Below are 19007 nucleotides of genomic sequence, written 5' to 3' on the forward strand. Positions count from 1 at the left end.
AGCGGATGTGGGTGGCCGCGTCGAATGCTGTCAATCGTCGCTAAACCACTGGAGATATTCCTTGACTTATCGTGGTTCCGACTATCGCCTTTTGACATCGGAAGCATTTCGCTTAGAATGTAATGTATGGGTCGCATGCCGCCAGACGTGCTGTAAGTTCCGCGAAGTCGGATAGCTGCTGTCTGCCAACCGTGGTACGCCCGAGCGTCGGCAAATTTTGCTCTTCGTACATGAGGCTGTCTGTTCTCTTCGAACGTTCGGAAGCGGTGGTAATGCGTGTGACCGGCCCAGATAAGAAGATAGGAGAATGCGTAGTGATCTATCGTGAGATTTGTCACTTTGCTGTGCTGTCAGCGCTTCCATTCTTGGAACGCAAATCATACGTCTTGTCAACTGCTATAAAACGCCTTTGTGCATGTTTCCTCGCGGCTTCTTCTTTCCGTTCCGCTTCTTTGCGTTTAGCGTCGAGACGTTCTTGTTCGAGAGCTTTGAGATACTCTGCCTTTCTGAAAGCTGAGGGCCAACCATACTCTTTCAGCAAGCGCTTGGGTAGCTGTTCATTTGCTTGATGAGTCTTCCGGTCACGTTCGCCGAGAGGATCGCACTCACCTTTGCATTGTTGTCTCGATGATCCACCATCTCGTTGTACCATGCATCGCTACCTCGCGTCAATGGTACAGGAACGGTGACCAAGGTTTCGATCTCGTCGTAGAGCTCGTCGAAGTACTGCTGAACCTCTCGAGGCTTTGCGGCCTGCCGCCAAAACTGGTCATCTGGTGCACTACGGTCTACAATGAACGGTCCCATGGGCCAGATTATCCCTAGTGAAACCTGTCAATATCCGGTGATGCACGTTGTATGCGACTCATACCTTGGTCCGTATCTATCATCCACACTGTCGCTTCGTTGCCCTGGCTCAACGGTATCATTCCAGCAGGTATTTCCTGCCCCTCCCCGCATGGCGACATACGCCTGATGGCCTTCTTTTTGTCCGCATCTTTCAGCCAGCCATAATTGCGAAGGTAATTGCATGCTTCCGTTACAATATAGACCTCGTATTTAGAGTCACCCATATTCTTGCTCAGATAAGGCAAGTGACGCAAGAGATCAATGACTCGGTCCGACCGTTCCCACTCTTGTAATGTGTCAACAGCGAGCTGCTCATCACTCCAACCTTCAGGCGGCGGGCGGAGGATCGTGTCCGAGTCGAGGTAGGCCATTCGCACGAGCAAATCATAGTGCCTCTCGATGCAACTGACGACTACATCGCGATCGTAAGGCATGGTGTGGATGATGGGGTTGTAGTGTAACGCTAGACGACTGGAACGTGGCTAGATCAGTTCTACCCGTGGTCCGCCTGAACATCGGCAAAAGTTGCCGCCGACGACCTCGGTCTGTTTGTCCTGTTTGCACGCGCCGGCCTAACTTTATGGCCAGACAGCAACACTGAAACACTCCAACTCATACGACAACATACGCCCAACTCTCTCCAAGCTAATCGCAAAACAATTAAACCACTTTCACGGAGCCGCCATATCGCCGACATCCTCGAAACCGTCCCTTTCGCCGAAACCACCAGACCAGCGGTCAACGCCGCATACAAACGGGCCTCACGAGCGGGCGGACAAGACACAGGGAGAACAACATGGGCGGCTACTTATCGACGTTTACAAAGCTGATATGGGCGAAGAAGGAGATACGGATATTGATTCTGGGGCTGGTAGGAATACCTCAGCATGGCCAGTATGGGAGGCATGGCGCTGATTACAAATGCAGGATAACGCTGGAAAGACGACGCTACTATACAGACTGAAGGTATGCGATATCCAAGGAGGAAAGAAAGGAGGCATGCGAATATGGAAACAATATGCATCCTAGGTCTGGACACGAGGTATACGGAGGCTAACAACCCCTCCAGATTGGCGAGGTAGTCACAACGATACCAACAATAGGCTTCAACGTCGAATCCGTCACATACAAGAACCTCAATTTCAACGTCTGGGTAAGCCCACCTCATACCTTCCCCCATCAACAGCCACCATCTAACACCCCACCCCCCCAGGACCTCGGCGGCCAAACCTCCATCCGCCCCTACTGGCGCTGCTACTACGCCAACACCGCCGCCGTAATCTTCGTAATCGACAGCACAGACATCGAGCGCCTGACCACCGCCAGCGAAGAACTGCGCGCCATGCTCAACGAAGAAGAGCTGCGCGACGCCGCCCTCCTCGTCTTCGCAAACAAACAAGATCAACCGGGTGCAAAGGGCGCGGGCGAGATCAGCGAGGCGCTCAAGTTGGGGGAGCTCAAAGATAGGAATTGGAGTATCGTGGCTTGTAGTGCGGTGGATGGAAGGGGTGTCCAGGAGGGTATGGATTGGCTGGTGGGGAATGTTGGGGAGCAGAGTTAGGAGGGGACGGAGGGGATATGAGGATATACGTGCGATGGGGATGAGGATGAGACGGGAGCGGGGACATATGACGCGGCACATACGCGTCAGAACGGATTATTATACCAGCATAATGGCGTCTCGGCGCTAGGGTTGTGAATACAGGGTAGGGAGTCAACGTCAGTAATTGCATGCGCGTTCTTGATGTGGATGGAAATGGAGCTGCATTATATCGTGTGACGACGCGTCTAATAAACCTCCCACGTCAGATCTCTACCTGGTCTCAGCCGCCCCTCTGTCCAATCCTTGCCAAAGACGTACGCGCTGCTGATCTCCTCTTCGTCGATGCCCAAGTGATCTTCGCCATCTCTTCCTTGGAACCAGCCCAACGCGTACGTCTTCCCACTCTTCTCGAGGTGCTTCGTCATTTCCCTTGAATTCAGCTTTTCCGTGTCGATGAAGCTAAAGAGCATCTTGGACTGGTGGATGAAAGCGAGGACAGAGGCCATGGTGCCGATTTCTCTGGGCATGAACTTTTGACTGCGCCTCGCGTAGGTGAGAAGAGCGATGCCGATGAGATAAATCAGGATGAGCATGGTGAGCGTTAAGCTCGACCAGAAACTGCGAAAGGTTTGCTCCGTGTTATAACGATCAGATGCATCGTCGTTGCTGCCGTCGTGGTCGTCATCAGACTTTTGGCCGCCGAATCCGGGCATAAATTTGTTGCCATCGACGCTGATTGAGGTTACGCAGACCGTTAGGATCTCCGCAAAGATGGAGCCAAAGGCGACGAGCATGACAAGGTAATGCCCATTGAAAAAAGCTTCGAAGGGCAGCCAAAGAGGATTCGTACCAGCATAGTCGAGTGTAAGAGTCTTGGCTGGGGCGTGTCGCAGAGAAAGGATGTAGAAAGGTTGAAGCATGCGAACGTCGCTATTTATGGTGTTCCAGAGTATGCGGATGACAGTTGCTAGGCCCGTCATCATCCAGGGTACCTTCTGTGTGGCTCTACTCATCGCCTTGACGAATGTGAAGACTGGCACCGCAACAGTGAACAGGATGAGAAAGCCGATGAAAGGCACGCCCGCCCAAAGACGAAGCATGAGCGGCCTGGGATCGGAGCCGTGCTCGGGAATCTTTTCCTTGCTCTTCGTTATGTATTCTCCTTGCCAAAGTGAACTTTTGTGCAAGATGTATCTTCGTTGGCGAAGCTGCTTGTGTATCTGAGGCAAAGAAGCCTGGTCGAGCCCCTTGAAGTCTGTCAGAATATGGCTTTTCGTAGCCATAGCTGCGATACCTGCAATGCCTTTGGGGTCCGACTGCAGGCCGCTCTTCCTCTGCATTGCGTACATCAGCGCTCCTCCACAGGCTGCAACTATCAAAAGGCACGCCGAGAGCGCTCGGGACCAGGCCGGTTCGACTCTCACAGCCTTCCAGCCATTAAGTTTACGGTCCTTTTCTGGTGGCCACATAGTCATAGAGGCACTCTGCAAGACAGGTACAAGGCTACTAGCGACCAATGTACCCAGCGAGCTGTAAATGACGGCGTACTGTCTGTGACGCAGTGCTCTTAGCGGTACTAAGAAGCTCAAGAAGGTGAGATAGTCCATGTTAAGCGATTCTCCCGCAGTTGCGCCTGTCTTCTTGGATAGCTGGTAGAATGGCTCCAGACGTTTCACCTCGAAATCCGACATTTGCCAGAGGACGCCGTAAAAGACTGAAATGATGATGGGCGCGTACTGCCAGGTGAAATATTGCGTGACAGTCAAGTCGCCAACTTTCACGAAATGCCACAGCCCGCCTTTCTCAGAATCCGCTTTGACATGGCGTAAGGAAATTTGGCATAAGTATTCTTGTACACCAGCGAGTACAAGTGCAAGGACTGTGAGCATAAGAATCCACCACGAGCTCATAGTAAGGGGTCGCCATGCAGGCATCTGGGGATCTGCATGCGTGTTAGATCCTAAATCTCGACACAGTGTAGGGGGAACTTGCCTTCAGGAAAGAAGTAGCTAGTCTGTGCACTACTGCTGATGAGACCGGCCTCGGCGGTCAGATTTCTCATAGAATCGAAGTCGCGAGCAACTCCTGTGAATTCGCTGATATCGACTGGGACATCTGCTGCAACAGCAACGACTTTGCCGGTATTTTCAGCCTCATCTTGTGCCTTTTTGGCCTGTTCGTCTACTACATCTGCTCTGGACAGGATTCGTCGGTGACCTGGAAAGAAGCCTGGTACTGGTCCAGCTGGGGTGTGCTCAAACGGAACATGGAGCACAGACGTCATTCCAGCTCCGAGTTGCGCCTCGAGACGCTCAAATTCTGCGGCGTGACTAGCCTCATCCATGTCTCTGTCACGCTCTTGCCCTTCGTGTATGTCCTGTGTCCGCGATTGCGCCTCGAATGTTTTTAGCGGCAGACCACCTAGCGAGCTCAGGTCATATCCGACTGCCTCGTCCCCCTCGTCGACTCCTACAAGCCGTCTTCTGCCGGGTTGTGATTCCTCATCATCCAGTCGGTTGTAACGTCCCCCATGAGAGGCTCCCCTGTGCAACGATGCGATTCGGTCGAGGACCCGTTTGGTCCTACTGTTGCTCTTGCCCAACGACGGTGATGCGCGATCTTGAGTAAACACGCTCGCGACAGGGTTGTATGACGTTTCTTGGGCAAACGAGGGCGGCGCCGGAGCGCGTGGTATGCGATACGAGGGTTCTGCGGCCGGTAGCAGAGGCGAGGGAAACGACTGGCGTCTTGATGCAGGGGTGCTGCTAGGAGATGCGATTGAGGCGACTGAGGACGGTCGGGACGGAAAGAGTTGCGAGAGCCTGTCGGAGGCGCCAGACGTGTTCTTGCGACGCAGTGGTGGCCGAGCGTGGATGGGTGGGGCATCGCCAGTTGTTGGAGAGCCAACGCGCAAAGCAGAAGGAACTGTGATATCGGTGGTTCTCCTACTGTTCGGGGAGCCCACCTGAAGGGGCGATGGTACTCCTTCTACGAATGGTGACCGCATTTCGTTTCGAGTATGCGCGGCGTGCGCTCACGTTCTTGTACTAAACAATGATGTTTGCAATGTGTAGCGACCGTAGGACGAAAGCGAACGAAGTCAAAGGAAAGAGAGAAGCCACAAAAAGAGGCGGGAAATCACCAAATCGCACAAGATGTTGCACGAGGCTGGCGGTACCTTGCAGCCTATGCGTTGCACCGGTCAGCCTGGTTCCATCACACCAATATGCGCCCACGGATGCTTTCGCCCTACTCAGGCAGGAAAAGCTGCTCTAGTGCGGCACACCATGTGCAGTCCAGGCGAAGCGAACGGCTGTCGTGAATTCAAGCTCGCCGTGCCTTTGATTTGCGCTGGCGTCGCGGGGCTTGACGAGCCGCTCAGCCCTGTGCTGATCAACCCGCGTAACTCCAGATTGAAGGCTGATAGCCTGATGTTCGATGCCAGAAAGACGGCGTTGCGCAAAGGCGTCAGTAGCGACGAAGGAGCTCAGAATGTTGAGCGTAACGATAGAGAATGCATTGCTTTACAAGCTGCAGCAATGCCATCACAACAATCGACCGGTCAGAATTTGGGGGCCAGCTGAGCTAAAAATACGGCGCTGTGCCGCTGCGGTCGAATGGCGTTCGAGTCTCGCCTGGCATTGCCGTCTGAGGCATGCCGGTGGCTTGCGATGGGGGCCAAAAACATCGTCATATCGTGTTGGGCACAACGACGGTCGCACGACGAAATACAGATTCGACGATGTTGGTGTTGAGCAGTTGGAGAAAGAGGGATCGGACTCGGAGCTTGAGGAAGCTCCTCTGATCGGCCCCGCTAGGGACGTCACGTGGACGTCCTTCTGGGCATGCGCTGACGGTGACAGCAAACCCTCTGAGGCGACAACAACACCAGATCACCTGGCGAGGCTGCGCGACGACACTCCCGACTGTACGCAATACATGTACAACGGCTGTTTGTTCTTTGAGGATCGTCAGGGACTGAATGGTCGCACCACCGTTTGCACCACAGACACGCGCACGCATCTGGCGACACGTGGTGTTGTACACGGACGACGTTCTCAAAGGGATCAGAATATGCTCAATTGGCTAGCCAAGATGACTATCGTACGTTGCAGGCTTTACTTCGGTCGTCTGCACAAATGGCTCATCTCACTCAACATTACCTCTTGCGCATCTGCAGCATCGGTCCCTTCCTGCCGGCCACGAAGATGTCGTAAATCTGGTATTGATCCTCCGTCTGTCGCCCAGGCTTCCCGTTTCGATTGCCTCCACCAAGTCTGTTCTCTGGATCAGGCCGAACCTCGTACATCCAGAGTGTCTTGGCAATGACAAGTCGCATCTCCAGCCAGGCAAGGTTCTTTCCAACGCAGCCCCTGGTTCCATATGAGAAGGCACAGAAACCATTCTCCGCCAATGCCACACTCTCAGCCGAAGATCCTTCCTTTCCAGTCTCGTCTACGATCCAGCGCTCAGGGCGGAACTTGAAGGGCTCCGGGAAGACATTCTCGTTGTAGCTGAGACAGTAAAGACCGGTGCTGACGTGGAGGCCAGCGGGGAAGTAGTGATCGCCGACTGTTGTTCCGCCAGGGAGTACCTCACGGCTGGGCTCTGCTGCGACTGGTGGTGTCATGCGCATAGCTTCTTGAAGAAACGCAGTGAGGTATTTGCAGGACATGATCTTGGTACCAGACTTGATCTCGTCATAGCTTGAGAAGACCGACTTGACCTCTTCAGCAATCTTAGCCTGTACCTCCGGTCGACGAGCCAGGTAGAAGAAGGCGGCAGACATTACGACGGATGTCGTATCGGAACCAGCAATAGTCAGCAGCTCGCACTCAGCGAAGAGTTCGTGCTCGCTATAGCCACGCTTGCCAGTTTCGGGGTCGACAGCCTTGAAGAGCCAGTGAAAGAAGTCTTTCCGGACCTCACCCTCAGGCTTGGGACTCTTCTCCAATTCGTGTTCGACCGCGGACCGTTTCTCAAGGCATCCTTCAACGAAGTCCTGCCACTTCTTGACTACTGGCGGTGAGGCGACCTCCAGAAGCTTGTCGAGCCCACGAGGCTTCATCCATACCCAAGCGTTGGCTAACGGGCCGAATGCAATCTTTGGAATGTCAGCATGGTCGATCAATGATCTGATGCAGGGGACTAACTGGATGAAGAATTTCCATGAATTGAACCATGACTTCGGGGATGTGGCGGAGATCGCTTCCAGGCTCCTTCATGTCAAAGTTCTTACCGAAGCACAAGTCACCAAGGATGTCGAAAACGAGCCAGTTCATCCAGTCACACATGTTGATAGAGGTCGTCCACTCGCCAGACTTTGGCGCTTGTTGACCAATCAGCTCCAGCCAACGATCGATGTTCGCGTGAAGGAAGACCTCAGCATCTCGCAGCGCCGCCTCTGAGAAAGCGTAGTTCAGCACACGACGCTTGCGCGAGTGCACCTCAACACTGGTCGTGCTCCATGTGTTGACAGTGTGGACATTGCGTGGCCACACTTCGTAGTAGAGGCTTTTTTTAACATTGCCCTTTGGTCCAAAGATCTTCCTGAAAGCAGCAGGCGTGTTGAGCACGACACTGTCTGGACGATACCGGAACTCGGGTCCTACCAATCGTTAACAACTTACTGACTCTGGGGATGAAATCAGGCCACCATACCATACTTCTCCTGCAGACTATACAGCCAAACGTGTCGGTCGCCAGTACGAGTATGCCACCATGACGGGAACACAGTCAAGCGGGCCCAGAACGGCCCCGGGAACGCCGCGAGTGGATGGAAGTAGAGGCGATAGATTCCAGTAACGATTACGTAGGTCGATACTAACAGAGCTGACAACACGAGAAGCCCTGGGTATGACCCATTGCCTTGGATATCTGTAATTGCCATCATGCACCTGGCTTATTCAGAGAAGAAGGAAAGTTTGACAGGAATCCGAAAGCGAAATGCAGAGCGTGGGGCCTCTTTTACGCCTTTCCATATGCTCGCCGACTTTGCAAATCGCACATGGTTGAACCTGACGTGCTCCGCGGCATCTGAACCCTCACGGCTCCCAAATTAGTGCCCGTTGATTGGTCTCCTAAGACCTTAGGTCGCTAACTAGCAGCCGGGGCACCTGTCAGAAACGACTCTGAAATGTGGAGTTTTGCTTCTCGGCTGGGCTAAGAAAGGACCGATGGCGAGCCGCACCTCCCGCACCAGCTATCCATAACACATACTTTGACTATCAAACAGCTACTGATGCTTACTGAGCGACGCCACTATCACGATACATCACTAACTTTTTGTTTTACTGGTTGTAATAAGCCCGCATATCGCGTTCCTCGCATCCACGTGGAAGATGGCGCATGTGCCGGCCGCCCTCGAATAGGTGGGTCTCTCGCTAAGCCCCATGGGACTTTCACTGCATTTACCCTGGTCAGGTTTGAGACAATAACTTGATGGGCCTCGACAGGGTCTATACGGCTTCTCGACTCGTTGTTGCACTACTAAAACTACCAAGACGACGGCGTGAGTCCCTCTCGCTCCCACGGCACAGCATAGCGTGTGAGGGTCCTTCCGCTTCCGCGACCCATGCCGTTGCATGCAAGGCGTATGATTGGCAAACGGTGATTGCCCTCCAACGAGAGCTTAGCACGTTTTGGTTCCTACGCCGCCACAAAGCTTGCACACACGTTTGCGGCTTGCGCCCCTACCAGATGCCCTGCAAATTCGTCATGGTAGGATTCCGGCAATGCACGACATCCACAGGAACGAACGCCACAAAGCAGACGCAGTGCGTGTTCATCCGAGGAGCTGCAAGGCGTCTGATATCTTCATCGCTTATGTCCGCCATCGATTGGTTCGTAATCCATTGCCGAAGCCTCATTTCTGACTCGCAACGGACGGCCAAGCTAAACCGTTTACGGCCAAAACGACGGCCAGGCACATGCGCTCAACACCAGGAAGTGGGATGATCTGCTCGAGTCGGCCATTTAGAATAACGCACAGCTCGGAGTTTATCCTGCCACGGCTACCCCGGAGGATTTTGATCGACGAGCGCAGTGATTGTCGGTTTGGGTACACACGCAGACGGCAGACTCGACCCCGCGGCGACAGATAAACAAATACGTTCTTATTTCTTTTTTCGCAAGATGCAAAAATCTACCCCTCTCATACTGATCATTCGTCTCAAGCCGCGACGCGCTTGCTGAACGAGAGGGCGTGCGATGCAGGCGTAGATTGAAGTCTTGCATAATTGAAGTGGAGTGACTTCCCATTTCGTTCCCGCGTAGCACGACGCCGTCTCCGTTGGGAGCGAGTGCCGGATCATCCCCCACCCACTCACATGTGAAGACGAGGGACCCTTCAGGCCGACCAGGACCCCCTAACCTGTAACTGACGATCCACTTCCCAGATGCTCCCCGTGTGTCAGTGCCTCGCTTCTTGACTTTATGCTTTGCCCAACAGCTCCAGCATGTCGGATTATTACTTCTCTCTGCCGGATGCTGCGATGGCCATTGGCTGATGCACAGCTAAACAAGCAAGTAAACCGTCATGGGTTTGAAGGGTTGTGATTTACAGACCTAAAGGGGGTCTCCCGCGACCGGGAGCGGCGGTAGCGGTAGGTGGATTGGGAACATCTGGGGAGTTCTGGTCAGGGCGTCTGCATGGGAGGTGAGGAAAGGTTTTTCTTTCCTTCTGGGCATCGCGTGTCTTGTGCCGTGTTCTTGTTCCTGATATATCATGGGTGCGTGTCTCGCGTTTTCCATGTGAGGGTTTCGTGCATCACCGTCAACGCCACTGCGACGTCTTGTTTCTCGCTGTTTGTGATATACCTGGTGTATACGCCGTCGAGGATAGGAAAGAGAGTGTGTATATGAATTGTGCATCATGGCGCCTATCATCGATCCACAGGAGAGCGTGTAAGTTTGTTCGGGAGTGTCTACTCGCCATCTCTTCGTTCTCTACCCTTTCCATACCCAGTCTCCGTGGTCCTCCGCGGTTCACCCAACCCATGTCTTATCACGACCAGAAAACAGTGTCTTGGGTAACTTGCAGCTGACATTCTCTCCAGCCAATCCTACCGCCGTCGTCTCGATGGAGTGGCGATATCGACTTATATCTTGATCATGCTGCTTGTCCCCCTCAAGGTCTACTGTCGAAAACGGCACGGGGGATGGCGCAATGTTCAGATGGACGACTACATGTCCATGGTGGCACTGGCTGTGGCCAACGGCTTCTTCTACGTGTGCATAATAGGTACGCATCTTTCATCCTGGGACACGAATCGTAGGCTAACACAGTGCTTGCAGGCATGCGAGAGTCACTGGGGCTACACATCAATGAGATCACGAACCCGTTGCAAATCATTGCTTTCTTACGGAACATCTACATCGGCCAGATCCTGTATACGCTCAGCATCACAAGTATCAAGCTATCGGTTCTCGCTTTCTACTGGCGGCTCTTCGAGATCAAGTCCCGCATTACCATCTATGTGGTCACCGCCGCATCCATCGCATGGTGTATCGCTATCGTAAGTCATTTATCGCAAGAACACTGACACCCTCAGCGCAATATGCTGACAGTACCGCTTCACAGATGCTCTGCGTAATCTTCAACTGCCTCCCCGTCCGAGCTGCATGGGACATAACCATCACGCAAAAGACCTGCATCGAAACCCGCGACATCTACCTCGGCGGCTCCGTACCCAACGTAATCCTCGACTTCTTCATCGTCATCATGCCCATCCCGCACGTCTGGCGTCTGCACGCCCCCCTCGCCCAACGCATCGTTCTAGCCGGCATGTTCGCGCTCGGCACTTTCATCGCCGTCGTCTCGCTCGTGCGCCTCATCATCTTCCTGCAAATCCCCATCTCAGCCCAGGGCGACGTGACCTACAACTTCCGCGAGATCATCGTGTGGTCGATTGTTGAGATCAACATCGGTCTCACGTGTGCTTGTTTGCCTAGCTTGAAACCGGCTTTCCGCTGGATCGGCCTCGATAAATTGTTCTCTTTTGCTTCTTCGCGGCCGAGCGATATGAAGAGTCCGGGTCCGAGCTCGAATGGCGGCCTGGATGGGTATATGCATGACTCGAAGAACTCGGGTGGCAGGCACAGGAAGAAGGGTGCTACGGGTGGCTTGTTCTCGACGCTCGCGGGTATGAGTCGGTTGGAGGATGAGGAGGAGTTCAAGTTTGTTGGGGAGGATACACAGGGGAAGCACAATGTGGAGATTGAGATGGGGAGGGTTAGTGATGATAGTGCGCAGAGGACCGCGACGGGTGGGATTAGTGTACAGAAGAACTGGAGTGTGCTGGTTGATGAGAGGAGGGTGGGTCAACACCGGTAGTAACAGGTGGAACACATAAGGAGGTGTTTTGTACAAAAAGAAAAGGTTGGATATATGGGTACATTAATTACACGACGAATAACGAGGTCATGTTATATACATCTTGTCATGTTAACAAGCTAGATTGTTACGCTCGTCTGTTGGGGATTCTAAGCTTGAGTGTTTCACGTTTGTTGTTGCCTGCGTTGGTGTCGGTGAAATGGATACAGTGAAGGATAATTGCACGAATGCGATGCCTGCGGAAGAGCTGGAAGTCGCGAGGCGCGAAGTATGGGGTATCACAAAACGCTAATCCACGACAGTCTCGAACCCAATCTCCAGCTCAATCGAGCGGTGCGAAGGACCACAAGGGAATCTTCTTGCCCTCTGCAAAATACCCAGGGTACGTCGGTAGGTCATCTCGGATTCCTTGGATCCCCGATCGATGCGCACCCTTCCGTCCATGGACATATCTTCGGGCAACTGGAAGATGAGGAAGCTGCAGTCGGCTTTGGTCTGATTGCATATGAGACCGAAGAAGTCTTCACATGTTGTTTCCTTTCCGGTGAACATCAAACTGCCGTAAGACCAAGTCGGTCCAGGGCCGATTGGCTGGCCCGGTGGTTTGGTGCGATAAATTCGTAATTCAACTTTAAAGGGCGACGGCTCGGGTGAATGCGCGCTTGTCCGGCGGGTCGAACATCCTATCTTGGTGCCCATCACCGAATCTCTAGACGTATCGGAGTCATCATCTGTTTGGTCTTCCTCGGAACGTGCGCGTTGAGGAGCGGGTTCGTCTGCTGTTGTAGTCGTACCAGTGCTGCGTCTCTTCCTCACTGGTATTTTCTCGCTTAGGGCTACGAATCTGCAACCTTGAAACCAAGGCTTATTATCGATATTTAGGTCTCTTTTCTGGTATGTCAGGGCTTTCATGTATATCCTGTTTATAAAGGTCTCTATGTCGGTGCGATACTGCCTGCAGAGAATCATGCCCAGTAGGTGTTTCTTGATGCTGGTTCCATTAGCTCGCACCCAGTACCTGGATAAGCGGACTTACGTGGTACTGTCTCTCGGATAGATCAAATCAGCCGGATATCGGGTGCCCTCTTGTGGTTTTCGGAGATGGTCTCTACTTCCTTGACCAGGCTCAGGCCAGATCAGGGAACCATACTCGACTAACAGCTGGTCTAGCTCTTTATCGAGGAGCATGGGATCGTATCGATTGATGACAGTATTTGCATCGTGTGCATTGCGTAGTAGTAGACCAAGCAGAGCCGGGACCTCGAGTTCGTAGAGTGCAGTGGCGGGTTCATACCTGAACACTGGTTTTCTCATAATGAAGCTCGGGTCAAATCTCTCCCTCCCATACGTCTGAAGTCCAAGAGATTCTATATGATGAGAAACGCCGATTGCGCCTTTTTGCCGCCCCATTGTTGGGTATAGTGGTGATTTGATGGACAAAAAACCGCTTGCCAATTGTGATGTGTACACCGCAGCTGGCGACGTCGGTGTCAAGCGGTGAGAGCTTGCGAATAGATTCCGGACGTGGTGGTGATGGAGTGGGCAGCGGTTTAATGCAAGGCGTTCTCCATCTAGACTCCGGTCGAGACAGACGCGTCCTCGCTCCTTCGTTGTTTACTTGACGCGTCCTCAATTGGCAAGGAGGAGCCACATTCCAATGCCGCGTGCTATACGTATCGCGACACGGTTGTTCGCGTTAAAGTGAAGGGAGATGGGATGTACCATGGCGGTGCTGCGACGGAGTTAAATGCCATGCAGAATTGTGGGCCAATTAAAGCCCTGCACGGACGCTAGCGCGCGCAGCCGCATGGTGCAACAACAGACCGCCATCACCACCTACCAGTCGCTATCCGACATCTCGCCGGCATGCCACCCAAACACTCGGGCATGCCGCCCCAGCCCCAAAGAGCACGGAAGAGTGTGCGCACACCCGTGTCGAGGGCCCCGTCAACAAGCTGCAAGCGCGCCCGCGAGCCCAGTCTCGACAACAACAGCCCTCAGCCTGGTGACGCAATCCGGTTGCAAACACCCTCCAACTCAAATGAAATAAACACCAATTCCAAGGCGGCATCTCCAGAAAGCGATGCGCAGCCGGCACGTCGTAGCGCGTCGAGCGAACTGACTTCGCCAATGATGTCACCTAGGCTGCGTGCACTGCAGGCATCTATGGAAGAATCTCGAAACACCAGTCCTAGGAAAAACTCCATCTCGTATGGTTGCTTCAATTCGCAACCTCATCTGAAAGGCCATTTTTATTCGGCCAATCAGCTCTTTGCGCGGGGCGTTTGGATTGGCTACCTGGCTCCGGAAAGGCAAACCCAGTCATTCCGTGGGCTACCCTCCTTTCACGACTTGAAGGCCAATTACAAGAAGTTCAACCCTCCACACCCTCCTATAGTATCAGGGAGTCCTAGGGAGAATCGCAACGCTGTCTGCCGAGGCTGTGCTAGGGAAGACTCAGCTGTTATTGCCTTCAGCGAAGTGCAGTTCGGACCGAAGGTCGTGAGTTGTACCGAAATGCATACAGTCCATGTCGTCCAGATTGTTGACAACATACAGAAGGTCGTTATCATGCCGCTCGATGGCGACGATGACGCTGGGGTCTTTGCCATTATGCTACCTCAGACGAGTGATAGGTCTTTGCAAGGTCTCCAAGCCTATCGCCCCTACGAGGTAAGACTCGGATCAACGAATAGTACATGGAAAAAACATACTGACCTCACATCTAATGATGCAGATCAGTGGAGGTGGTCTGGGAGACAAGTTCGCCAACAATTTCATGATGCTCACACTTCGCAATCCTGACAGCGATGCTGGCACATTAGAGACCGTGCTCTCAGTGTTGTCTCCGCAAGAGCGAGCTGACATCGCCTCGAAGCTTAGGGGACTACCGGAACCAAGACAGCGTCTCTCTTCTACCCCCAAGCTATCGAAATCCACTGATGAAGATGCTGCACCTTCAGCACCGAATGCCGCACCTCCAGCATCGAATGCCATGGCAAAGGTCGATGACGATGAAAGCGATGCTCATACTAAGCAACCCGCCGCGAGGAAGCGGAGAAAGCTTAGCGAAAATAGGACCCAGATGTCGAACGTGATCGAGGTTGTTCCCAAGGAAAGCAGTACATTCCCTTCACAGTTGCAACCACAACAACAACCGACGCCACAACCTGTACCTGAGCCACAGCCAGAGCCGGAACCCCAACCCCAACCGCAGCCACAGATACATACACAGACTCAACGAACGTCAGAAACACCTGTTGACGATTTCAAACAGCATGCTCCAACGCCCGCGGATACATTCAAACCTCCGCATCAAGTCATCAAGCGCACAAACTCTACCAGCATCATCTCTCTTGATTTGACCGACGAACAAGCCGAGCGCGTGTATTTCATTTGGTCGGTCGACGACGAAGGCATGGAAATGGAGTTTTATCACACGCTACGCGAATGCAAGTCTTTTGGAGGCCTGCTCGGCCTGCTGGAGGAAGAGAGTGAGGACCTACCCTCTGTTGCGAGCATATTGGAGAAAACCAAAACCTGGAAACTGACATACGATCTTGGTGACGGTATCAGCAAAGCGATCGTAGCCCGCAAAGGCACGGAGACCGCATTCGATCGTCTACAGACTACACTTGCTCAATCGTCTATTTGGGCAGACAATCCTCAAGCAAAAGTCGATATCGTACTCAAGTCTTTGAGCCGGCCAAACCCTGCTTGAGCGACATGAGCAACGGTCATCGATGATTCTCTTCCTAGAATTCCAGCCTCGGCGTTCTTCGAAGGTGTGCTCTTTCTCACTTTCTCTAGCATCTGTATACCATTGAGTACATCGATGGCTTTTTTGCGTTGTCCTACATATACCCCGATCATTCTTGATCTTTCGCGTGCGAGTTGGTCGAAAGCATCGATACCAGGCTGGCGGTTGTATAGCACTGGTGCTCCATGAGGCTGGGCAGGATCCAGGCAACTCATAAAATGTTTATTCATATGAATACTAATGACGATCTCTATATGGCTTTTCCTCACAAAACTTCCAGAGCCTCTGTTTGAGCGTGTGCACATGCTACAGCACATCCGATGATGTAGTGATTCCCCATTGCCTGTACACCAGCGAGGTCTGCCCGCCACTGCGCATCCGATGTCAGTCGCGCCAATAAGTGGAAAAGAAAGCGCAGTAGTATGCATGGACTTGAGCCACCAAACATCACTGTCAGCAGCGGTGAGCTGCATTTCGCCACCCCATAGACGAACAACAATGTGCACAATGCCTTGTGTAAGTGATTTGGGGGGATCGTCGGCTAACGCGATATTCCAGCCAATCGGCAGCAACTGCCCTCTGGTTCCGCCTGCCATTCCCAGGCGGGTGCCGCTAACCCTGTAGACGAGCTTTCATACGCCGCTATGGTTTCTTCATCCGACTCTTATCATCTATCGTGTTCTCGATTCATCTTTAAGAATGTCGTTCGTTTCCCTTGCGCGCCCCATCGCTGACTCGTACATGCTCTAGACGGCCCTTTGGCGAAATTGCACGATCTGGCTGCCCCAGTCCTGAGAGCATCTGCATGTAATCATACCCGAGAAAATCAGCACTACACATCACGCCTCCCTTGCATACTCGCGACACCACAACGCTCGGAACCCATACGACCGTCTACGGACGCATCGTTAGTCTACATTCAATTCACCTGGCGAAATTTCGCGATCCATGCATCTAGCCCAGACGCCATGGACGGCTCAGCTATCACATACGCAACGTCCAAGGACTGGTTGGACATTATGAAGAATCGATCAAAAGTGCGTATGCACGAGCTGATCGAGCGTCTTGGACTGCGCGCAAAGTGGTCATCGAACAAACGCGGTAAAACAAACTTTGAATCCGCCCTCGTACGCGAGCTTGTTGCAGACATGGGCGATGTTGTCTCCACGTTACCGAAAGAGCCGGATGAGCTGATGAAATTTCTGAGCGACGAGGGAAGTTTGAAGGAGCAAGTCGATGGCTTGCTTGAGAAACATGGCGCCAAGGTCTGGGGAAGAGTGGGCGATCGCGAGCACCTAATCACCGCGAATGAACCCGGAGTCGAAGAGGGACTTTACCCGCGGGATCTTTACTTGGAGAACGAGGAAGACAGAGCACTGTAAGTACATAAGTTTGAGAGCACATCTATCTCGAATTTGGGTCTCGCAATACGGCCGAATAGCTACTGACCCACCACGCAGAATCCACAAACTTCTCCATTGGTGGATCGGGCTGAAGGCATGCAACGTCATTCTTGCGCGCGAACGCCTGGATCGCGAGAGACGAAAGAAGGCAGAAAACCGCCAGGCGCGAGCTGATGCCGAGTTTTCTGGCCAGCAAGAAGGCGGCACGCCAGCATCATTTGTTGCGCTTGCGCCAAACTCGGTGTTGCACGACGGCGATACAGCGTCACGTGGAAGCCCAATGTCGTCAAGTGCAATGCTCACACCTCCGGAATCTGGGGAAAGTCCCACTATGGGACCGCGGGAAGGAGGTGGGTTTACAGCTGTCAATGGCGGTGGGCATGCAACGAATGGCAATGCCGCCTTTACATCGGCGAAAGCCCACGAACAACAGGCTACACAACAATCCAACATCGCCGAGGGTGTCTGGAACAAACTCACAGCTGAAGCGAACAAGTCTCGATATCTCAGTACGATGTCAGGCCCTGCTGCTACCCACGCTGCACATCCTACCGAGACCAAAGCAGCGGCACAACAGCAAATCACCGACGCGACCCAAGCGGCTGCTGATCGACAAGTCAGCGTCCAAATGGCCGCGCTGGTAGCAAGCTTTCGGTCAGATGACGGTGTGCCAGAAGAGCTCCCGCAGCCAAACAACAGCATACCCTACCGTGGTTTAGACTACGACGGCTTACGGGCGCTGCGGCAGTACATATATGGAGAAGAGCGAGGTGTTTCAATGGACGAGGAAGCGCTCCTCAACCAACTCGAAAGAACATGGCGAGAAGGCGTTCGAGCCGACTACAATAAGATGATTGAGAACATTCCCGTTTTCATTGCGAGAGAACGAGCATTTCTGACCTGGGTGGAACTCAAGCGCCACCTGGCAGCTCTATTACGAGCAAACGAACGTACGTTTTACCAACTGCATTTGCATCTGATCTATCTATACTTATCCTACTGCAGGTTGGTCAGCCGAAGGCCACACAGCCGCCGAGATCGAGAGGCGCATCCAACAGCACCGCACGCTCATGGGCTGCACGCAAACCATCATCGCCAATTTTGAAGACGTGGGTCGAGGATTTGGTCTCGGCCCCAACGTCGCCGTCGACCGCGATGAGCTCCTGCGACAGGCCATCGTGGTGTTGGCCGGAGAAAAGTACGCAGTAGAAATGCAGTGGAAGCCAGTAGATTTTACGCAAGTAATGGGCTGGCTACACGACCACCTGGAGAGCTTCCGCAAGGAAGAAGAGGAAGATGGAAAGGGTATGCTCTGGTATATTGGCGAGTCACGACGCTAGTCACAATAACCACGATGGAGATACGCACGTATCGTGCGCGCGGGCAGCTGTAGTCGCAAAAACTGTGTACGAGGATCATACAGGCGTTCAGGTTTTCAGGGCGACGATCGATCGCCAGGGTCGAGGCCCCCACTAGTAGGTGTCCAATTCGGGAAAATAAGCTATTCGGGTAGGTCAGCCGTAGAGTGGTGGTTTCAGCTACTTGATCATGTTACAGGACCGTGTAGGATTACACTAGCTCAGCTGTGCCACACCTCATCACCATGCAGTACGGGACTCTGCGACGCGTGATTTGCTTTAGTTTGCGATCGCCTGGAACGCGCGAGCGCATAGTGAGGGCGCGACTGTACGCAACTTCGATAGTTCGGCAGCTAGTATCCGAATGAATACACGGCTCGGCAGCACTTCGCAGTATACCTTTTCGCTTAGTGTATTCCCTGCAGCCAAGGGGCGTTGTCTTCAGGCTCCGCACTGCGCCGTAAATCTCCCTAATGCCACGTTCCTATTTTAGAGTGCAGGCAGTGACCGCGCCGCACATTCGTCACATTGCCTCACATTTTTTTTCTTTCGAGCTGTGGCGTTTATCAGATCTCGCTGTACCTCCCATCAATATTATGCGGCGCGCAGTCTAGACGGGAACCGGTTGCACAGTTGAGTAATCGCAGCTCGGTAGTACAAATCTATGGGTGAGGGACGAGCGCGTCATAGATGCATGTGTAGTTGTAACTCCTGACCATGATACCAACGACATCTATCCCCGGCTATACGAAACCGTGAT

At 53.1% G+C, this 19007-nt stretch overlaps 7 protein-coding genes across 7 annotated transcripts; 4 read left to right on the forward strand and 3 right to left on the reverse strand.

Moving 5' to 3' along the window:
• Window positions 1-534: 534 nt before the first annotated feature.
• Window positions 535-1283, reverse strand: J4E87_004724 (uncharacterized protein; the record flags this gene model as incomplete). Its single annotated transcript, XM_049376343.1, has 2 exons — window positions 535-821; window positions 872-1283. 2 exons carry the CDS (start codon window positions 1281-1283, stop codon window positions 535-537), a joined length of 699 nt encoding a protein of 232 aa, XP_049233854.1.
• Window positions 1284-1645: 362 nt separating this feature from the next.
• ARL1 (Arf GTPase arl1) lies at window positions 1646-2410 on the forward strand (the record flags this gene model as incomplete). The annotated part of the gene is made up of 4 exons (XM_049376344.1): window positions 1646-1720; window positions 1777-1815; window positions 1919-2002; window positions 2063-2410. The coding sequence occupies 4 exons, from the start codon at window positions 1646-1648 to the stop codon at window positions 2408-2410; spliced, it is 546 nt and encodes a 181-aa protein (XP_049233855.1).
• A 227-nt stretch (window positions 2411-2637) lies between these two features.
• Window positions 2638-5399, reverse strand: J4E87_004726 (uncharacterized protein; the record flags this gene model as incomplete). The annotated part of the gene is made up of 2 exons (XM_049376345.1): window positions 2638-4334; window positions 4385-5399. 2 exons carry the CDS (start codon window positions 5397-5399, stop codon window positions 2638-2640), a joined length of 2712 nt encoding a protein of 903 aa, XP_049233856.1.
• A 1152-nt stretch (window positions 5400-6551) lies between these two features.
• Window positions 6552-8285, reverse strand: J4E87_004727 (uncharacterized protein; the record flags this gene model as incomplete). The annotated part of the gene is made up of 3 exons (XM_049376346.1): window positions 6552-7496; window positions 7546-8000; window positions 8054-8285. The coding sequence occupies 3 exons, from the start codon at window positions 8283-8285 to the stop codon at window positions 6552-6554; spliced, it is 1632 nt and encodes a 543-aa protein (XP_049233857.1).
• Window positions 8286-10265: 1980 nt separating this feature from the next.
• Window positions 10266-11726, forward strand: J4E87_004728 (uncharacterized protein; the record flags this gene model as incomplete). The annotated part of the gene is made up of 4 exons (XM_049376347.1): window positions 10266-10297; window positions 10450-10634; window positions 10688-10908; window positions 10974-11726. The coding sequence occupies 4 exons, from the start codon at window positions 10266-10268 to the stop codon at window positions 11724-11726; spliced, it is 1191 nt and encodes a 396-aa protein (XP_049233858.1).
• A 2212-nt stretch (window positions 11727-13938) lies between these two features.
• Window positions 13939-15447, forward strand: J4E87_004729 (uncharacterized protein; the record flags this gene model as incomplete). The annotated part of the gene is made up of 3 exons (XM_049376348.1): window positions 13939-13941; window positions 13995-14399; window positions 14464-15447. The coding sequence occupies 3 exons, from the start codon at window positions 13939-13941 to the stop codon at window positions 15445-15447; spliced, it is 1392 nt and encodes a 463-aa protein (XP_049233859.1).
• A 1007-nt stretch (window positions 15448-16454) lies between these two features.
• J4E87_004730 (uncharacterized protein) lies at window positions 16455-18229 on the forward strand (the record flags this gene model as incomplete). The annotated part of the gene is made up of 3 exons (XM_049376349.1): window positions 16455-16864; window positions 16947-17839; window positions 17895-18229. The coding sequence occupies 3 exons, from the start codon at window positions 16455-16457 to the stop codon at window positions 18227-18229; spliced, it is 1638 nt and encodes a 545-aa protein (XP_049233860.1).
• Between the last annotated feature and the right edge of the window lie 778 nt (window positions 18230-19007).

Source organism: Alternaria ethzedia (assembly GCF_023757985.1).
Source record: "Alternaria ethzedia strain BMP 0044 chromosome Unknown scaffold_9, whole genome shotgun sequence".
NCBI lineage: Eukaryota > Fungi > Ascomycota > Dothideomycetes > Pleosporales > Pleosporaceae > Alternaria > Alternaria ethzedia.